Below are 6,154 nucleotides of genomic sequence, written 5' to 3'. Positions count from 1 at the left end.
CCGAGGCCCAGGTCAAAGGTAGAGCTGAGTCATCTCCGTGAGGGCCCTTTGAGCTGGGGGAGCCTGGGGGAAGGGGGCCTGCCTTGTTCCTCTCCAGGGTGGCTCTCACAGTGCCCATAAATGGAGGCGGGCTGGGCCTTGCTGCTGCCACCCAGGCCCCTGCAGCCTGAACAGCAAGTGAGGGTTGAGGCTGCAGGAACAGTAGCTCGAGGCTTAGTACAAGGTGTTAGACACTGCCAGACACCTCTCCTTAATTCCTCCCATAACCCTGTAAGGGGGCTGTGCTGTCACCCCCATTTGCAGGTTAAGCAACTTGCCCAGAGACACCCACTAGGTGGCAGGCAGTGGAGATCTGAAGCCAGGCAGCCTGGACCCTGAGACAGAGGGTGGCTGGTCAGGTCAGGCCACCTTGGGTCCAGTCCTACAGCCGGCACTTGCACCAGCTCCTGTGTTGGTCAGCAGCCTCTAGACCTCAACTTCCCAGCTGTGAAGGAGCTTTGCCTGACCACCCACCGGCCCGCTGACTCCTGCCAGAAGCCGTAGCCTCACAAGGTGCTCCAGTTTCTCTGGCACAGCAGCCAAGCTGGCCTCCCAGACCTCACATCCCACAGAAGAGGGGGTGGAGTCTAGGGATAAGTGACCACAGGGGCCAGGCCTGTAAGGTCCAGAGTCTGGGCCACCACCCTCCCACCGACCTTATTCCTGGCCCTCATCTGGGAAATGGGGAGTCTAAGGATCTGGAGAGGGCCCCCAACACCACTGACACGCAGAATTGGTTTATTTATAAAGCCCACCTTCCCTAAAACAGGTTTTCTAACAGGGGTCTCTACCCAGCTGGGAGTGTTGCCCTGGGTCAACCGACTGCTGCGTGGGGACCCCTGCCCGGGACGCTGTCCCTCAGGGGCTGCGGTCTCCACCTCCTTGGCCAAGTTGGAAAATCCCAGGTGTTGGGGGAGGGGCAGGGGTAGACAATCTTTATTGTGTTCCGAGTTAAGGAGTCTGTACAAAAAGAAGTCTTGTATTGCCTGGGCAGTTCAAGTTAACGTATAAAAAGTAGGTGCTCTGTGCCGTCAAAAATCTTCTCTCTGGTTCAGGGAAACCTCCCGAGTGTTGGTGCCTCGGCCCCAGCCCAGTGGAGCCTCAGGGGCGGGGCGGGGCGGGGCGGTCGGGGTCCGAGGAAGCTGCCCCCAGGGCCAGGTCGGGAAGGGGACCGTTTCCACACCGGCACGTGGTCAGGCTGGACTGCCTGGGTAGCGTGGGCGGGCGGGGTCCCGGCTAGCTTGTGGCTTGGCCCGCCATGAGGCAGGGATGGAGGCGCCGGCCGTCCACCGTACTGGCTCCCAGATAGTGAGCGCGCTGCCCGCTCAGCGTCTAGGGCTGGACTGCTGGGAGGGAAGGGCACAGGAACGCGCATTAGTACGGGATCCGACCCTGCCCCCATCTCCCACAAGCGAAGGCGGCGGTTTCGTTTGCTTGGCTGATTTTGGAACTCGAGTCCGTGGGTGCCTAGGCTTCGGTCTGCGGCCCGAACCAAGGCGGGGGCTGGAGCAGCGCTCAGAGCAGCAGTGAGTCAGGGCTCCGCAGCCGTCGACTCATTTCTGCCACCCGGCCGGGGCGCGCGATTTGCAATGCAAAGTCACCCCGCCTCCCAGCACCCTAATCTGCCCGGGGATCCGCTTGCACTCGGGGCCTCACCCGCCCGAGCCCCCCCTCCCCCGACACACACACGTCCCCTCCCTCCCCCTTCGGCGGCGGAGCAGCGAGAGGAAGTTTTGCAATCCCGGACAAACAAACGCTGGTCTTGCACAGGCTTGAAAAACTTTGGGGAAAATGAAGAGTGAGCGAAATCGAAGCCATCTCCGGGCCTGGCGCGTGCGCGGGGCCAGTCCACTCCACCGCGCCCGGCCGCCCCGGCCTCCGACCCTCCCTCTTCCGCTGCCCAGCGGTTACCTCGCGAGGCGGGGCGCTCAGTAGCCCCCTAACCAGCTGGAGAAGTCGAGCAGTTCGCGCTCCACTGAGTTCAGCGCGCCCTCGCAGCCGCTGTCTTCCGACGAGTAGGCGGAGCGCGGGGAGCCAGGCTCCGAGCTGCCCCCATGGCCCGGGGACGACGAGGCGCAGGAGGGCGAAGCAGAGGCAGCGGGGATCCCAGACGGCCCGCGGGGCGCTGGGGGCCGCGCGGCTGGCGCCAGCAGTCCCCCAGCCAGTGCGGCGCGCACAGCATCGTGTTCGGCCAGCAGGCGCTGCAGAGCGCGGATGTATTCCACCGCTGAGCGCAGCGTCTCCACCTTGCTCAGCTTCTTGCTGGCGCCGCCGTGCGGCACGTGTTGCCGAAGCGCCTGGAAGCCCAAGTTCACCAGCTTCACGCGGTTGCGCTCACGCTCGTTGCGTCGCGCCACGGCTGCTTCGCCACCCCCGGTCTCTTCTGCGCACGGTCGCCGCCGCCGGCTACAGCGCAACAGCTCTGGGGACGCGGGTCGCCGCCGAGCGGCGCAGCCGCTGGAGACGCCAGGCGCTGGGGGCGCGGGCTGGGTCAGCGCGCTGCTGTCCATCACACCCGCATTCACTCGTCCGGAGCCTCCTCCGAGCCCCCACACACCGCAGGAAGATGCAGGCAGAGGAACTGGGGGCTGTGGGACAACGGCCACGCCCCAAAAGGGGCTGTGGCACTGTGCCTCTGAGCGACTCTCCAGGGTAAGCGTCCCAGGTCGTCTGGGGCCCGAAGACAGCGAGGCGCAAGAGATGGCGGGCCGTGCGCTCTGGGGAGCGTGGGGCGCTCGTGTCCCGCGCGTGCGGTGGAACGCTCCCCAGGTCTTTCTGACGCGGCGCAGGCGGCTGGTTTTTAAATGTATAGATAACCCTCCTCCGCGCCGCCGCCGCCTCCTTTCTCACGCCCTCCTTCCCTTGCCTCGCCCTCCTGCCACGCTTCGCCCTCCCCTTTGCACACACAACCTGCAAAGACCAAGCCGGGAGGGCGTCCCCAACCCCGTCCCCGCGACACAGTCCGCAGGTCTCTGTGCGCCCCGTTCCCCCCAGGTCAGTCCACAGGTCCCCAGTGGGCCCCGGCTCCCAGCAGATGCTCAGTGTACCCCACAAGACGCAGTACGCAGGTCCCGTGTGCGCCCCGCCACCACCTCTGAGCGCTGTCAGCAGGTGCCGGTGCGACCCCCGCCGCCAGAGCGCAGTCCGCAGGTCTGCGACCTTTCGGTACCCCCACCCCGGCGCGCAGCCCGCTAGTCCTCGGAGGCGCCAGTTGTCCGCACGCGCGGCGCACGCTGTGGCGGGGAGGGCGTGGCCACGGGGACAAACCTGCTGTCCCGGAGGCGCGCTAGACCCCTAAGGGCAGCACGCGCGGCGCTACCCGCACCTGCGCCCCGCCCCCCGCGGCCGAGGGGCGGAGGCCGGGGTTTCAGCCAATCGTGGGCCGCCCGTTCAGCCAATCGCGGCAGGCGCGGCCACACGCCCGGCCCCCGGGAGGAAGCTCGTACGCCTGGCTCGTGGCTCCCGGGAGCGTATCTAAGAAAGCCTGGCTCCCGCTGGGTGCTCCTTCAGGCCCCTCCCACTGTGACCGGGGTGTGGAGGTGCACGCGCACCCACAGGCACACCTGTTTCCCGGCCCGCTGCCCACCTTTGATTCCCCACCGGTAATAAGAGAGAGCGACGCAGCCCTTTGGGCGGGGCGGAGCTTAAGAAGTAGTTGAGACGGGGCTCTCTGGAGTGAGGGGTTCAGGTTCCTGAAGCGCTTTGCCCCAAACCACCAACACACACCCTCTGCCTACGGTTTCCGTGCGCCCTGGGCCTTGGGGAGCCTTGAAGCGGAGGGCCTAAAGGTTTGCACCGGCTGCTTCGGACCCGGGGCAGCCGTCCACCATCCCTCCACCCTCGCAGCTCCCGACCGGTCCTGTATTCCCCCCAGATCTTCCTGGCTTCCAGGTCCCATTCGCTCGGGCCACTCACCCCTCGGTGCCTATCACGTCATGGCCCTCGCTCTTTTTTTTCCTTAGTGCCGCGTCTCTTGGCCTCAGCCACTCACGGCTACCCGGGGCCTCCCTCTGCCACCCGTTCCGAGGGTACTAAAATTGGGCCGGTGGGGGAAGGCCGCTGGGGCAGCAGCCTTGCGCCAGTTCAGGCTAGGTTCCCCGGGGAGGTGGGACGTCAAGAGAGTTTCTGACTGTCTTGACGTGGTGGAGGGAAATTTCCGGCGAGGGGCCTGGGACTGTGGACGTGTGCAGAATGCACCGTTAATGCGAGAGTTTCGTCCTGCTTCACAGCTGGGAACGCCAGTCCAGTGGCTGTGGACTCAGGAGACCATAGCTGCATCGATTTTTCACCAGGGTGACCAGATCTTTCTGGGCCAGGACCTCTGGGAGTGAAGTGATGGGGCAGACCCACCTGCCTGGAGCTGCCTTCCCTTTCTGGCTGGGGGAGGCCCAGGACCCCTCCCCAGGGAGCCCACAGGGCCTGGAGCCAGTATTTCCTGTCCACCTTGTGCTCCGTTCCTTTCAGGATTCTCCTGGCAAGTCTGCTTGGCCTTCCTGCTTAGGGAGGCTATTAACTGCCTGGAACCAGGTGGGCATGGGGCCCCTTTCATCTCAGGAGGACGCTGACTCAGAGAGGACTTGAAATGTGCCCACAGTTATACCTCTGGTGAGTAGAATGATCCAGCTAGAAATGGGGTCCCTGACTTAATCGAGGTGGCCTGACCTTCCCCCTATTCAGGGCAGAAGCTCTGGCTACCTCTGCATCCTCTCCCTGGTCAGAGGTCCTCAGCCTTTCCCTGATGGTCACCTGGCAAACCCCAGCCAAAGATGGGTCTGCCTGTTCTGCCTCCCCTGCCCATGGCAGGGCTGCCAGGCAAAGTCCCAGAGTCCTGCCAACAGGACCTTGACCATCCTTGCCTGGATGTCTGTTCGGCCTCTGGGGCCTGGAGACCCTCAGTTATTATTGCCACAAAACAGACAACTCAGGCTCTAGTCGCTTTAACTATGATTTAATTATTTCTCAGGATTCTATGGGTTGGTGGGTGCTGTCGCTGCTGGTTTGTCCCAGCTCGTTCCTGCAGCCAGGTGGCATGTCTGGCTCTCCATGTGGTCCTCACGCTGTACTTCTTTACAGCTGGGTTCCCAGGTGGGGCGAGCAGACCGTAAAGATACAAGGTTTCTTTCTGAGAAGTATTCTAATCGTGACCATGGTGAGAGTGAAAAACCATTCATATGTACACTTTAAGTGGAGAAATGGTGTGGGATATGTGGATTATATCACAAAAAACCTGTTAGAAAAAGTTAAAGTATGCTGCCTGTCAGGGCTCTGCCCCAGGCCCCTGGCCACACCCTGGCACCCTCCCGGGGCTGTTGCCCACCTCCAGGCTCTGCCCACTGGAGTCTCCATCTCTGAGCTCTAGGGCAGCAGTCAGTAAACCATGCCCCCTCCCAAAGCCCCTGGCACCCACCAATCTACTTTCTGTCTCTGAATTTTATTCTAGAGACTTCATGTGAGTGGGGTCACACAGGATGTGTCCTTCTGTGTCTGGCTCATTTCACTCAGCACAGTGTTCTCCAGGTCCACCCACATTGCGGCAGGAGTCAGAATCTGCTTTTTTAAGGCAGAGTGACACTCCATTGTCTGGAGGGACCACGTTTTGCATGTCCGTTCTTTTGTTGATGGACACTCGGGCTGCTTCCACCTTCTGGCTGCTGTGAATGATGCTGCTATGAACATGGGGGTACAGATAGCTCTTCGACGCTCTGCTTTCACTGCTTTTGAGGATGTACCCGGAAGTGGGATTGCTGGCTCATATGCTTATTCTGTGTTTAACTTTTCGAGGACCCGCCAATCTGTGGGGACAGTGGCAGCACCATTTTACATTCCTACCAACAGTGCACAAGGGTTCTGATTGCTTCACATCCTCGCCAAAACTTGTCATTGTCTCTTATTTTTTATAATAGTTATTTTTGATGATAGCTAATGGGTGTGAAGTTTAATTTTTTTACCACTTAAAAATGGAAAATGTCCTCAGCTTGTGGGCAGTACAAACAGGCGACGGGCTACACTTGGCCACGGTTTACTGGCCTCTGTTCTCAAGGCGCGGTGTGTCCACGTGCCACCTGCACTGTGCCAGTCGTCCCACAGGCCCCGCAAACGCAGCTCCCCACAGGCT

The 6,154-nt window shown here is 61.8% G+C and overlaps 1 protein-coding gene across 2 annotated transcripts; it reads right to left on the bottom strand.

The window, feature by feature from the left end:
* Window positions 1–760: 760 nt before the first annotated feature.
* ASCL2 (achaete-scute family bHLH transcription factor 2) lies at window positions 761–3,382 on the bottom strand. 2 transcript variants are annotated; one of them, XM_019713685.2, is made up of 2 exons: window positions 1,951–3,382; window positions 761–1,382 (listed from the first exon to the last, which is right to left on the bottom strand). In XM_019713685.2, exon 1 carries the CDS (start codon window positions 2,547–2,549, stop codon window positions 1,968–1,970), a length of 582 nt encoding a protein of 193 aa, XP_019569244.2. In that variant the 5' UTR covers window positions 2,550–3,382; the 3' UTR covers window positions 761–1,382; window positions 1,951–1,967. The 2 variants fall into 2 exon arrangements, with proteins under 2 accessions (XP_019569244.2, XP_019569243.2); XM_019713684.2 differs by having other exon boundaries at window positions 761–1,385; window positions 1,951–3,381.
* Between the last annotated feature and the right edge of the window lie 2,772 nt (window positions 3,383–6,154).

This window comes from Rhinolophus sinicus, linkage group LG06 (assembly GCF_036562045.2).
Source record: "Rhinolophus sinicus isolate RSC01 linkage group LG06, ASM3656204v1, whole genome shotgun sequence".
Lineage (NCBI taxonomy): Eukaryota > Metazoa > Chordata > Mammalia > Chiroptera > Rhinolophidae > Rhinolophus > Rhinolophus sinicus.
The sequence above is the reverse complement of the archived record's forward strand: the minus strand, read 5'-3'. Positions and strand labels throughout refer to the sequence as shown.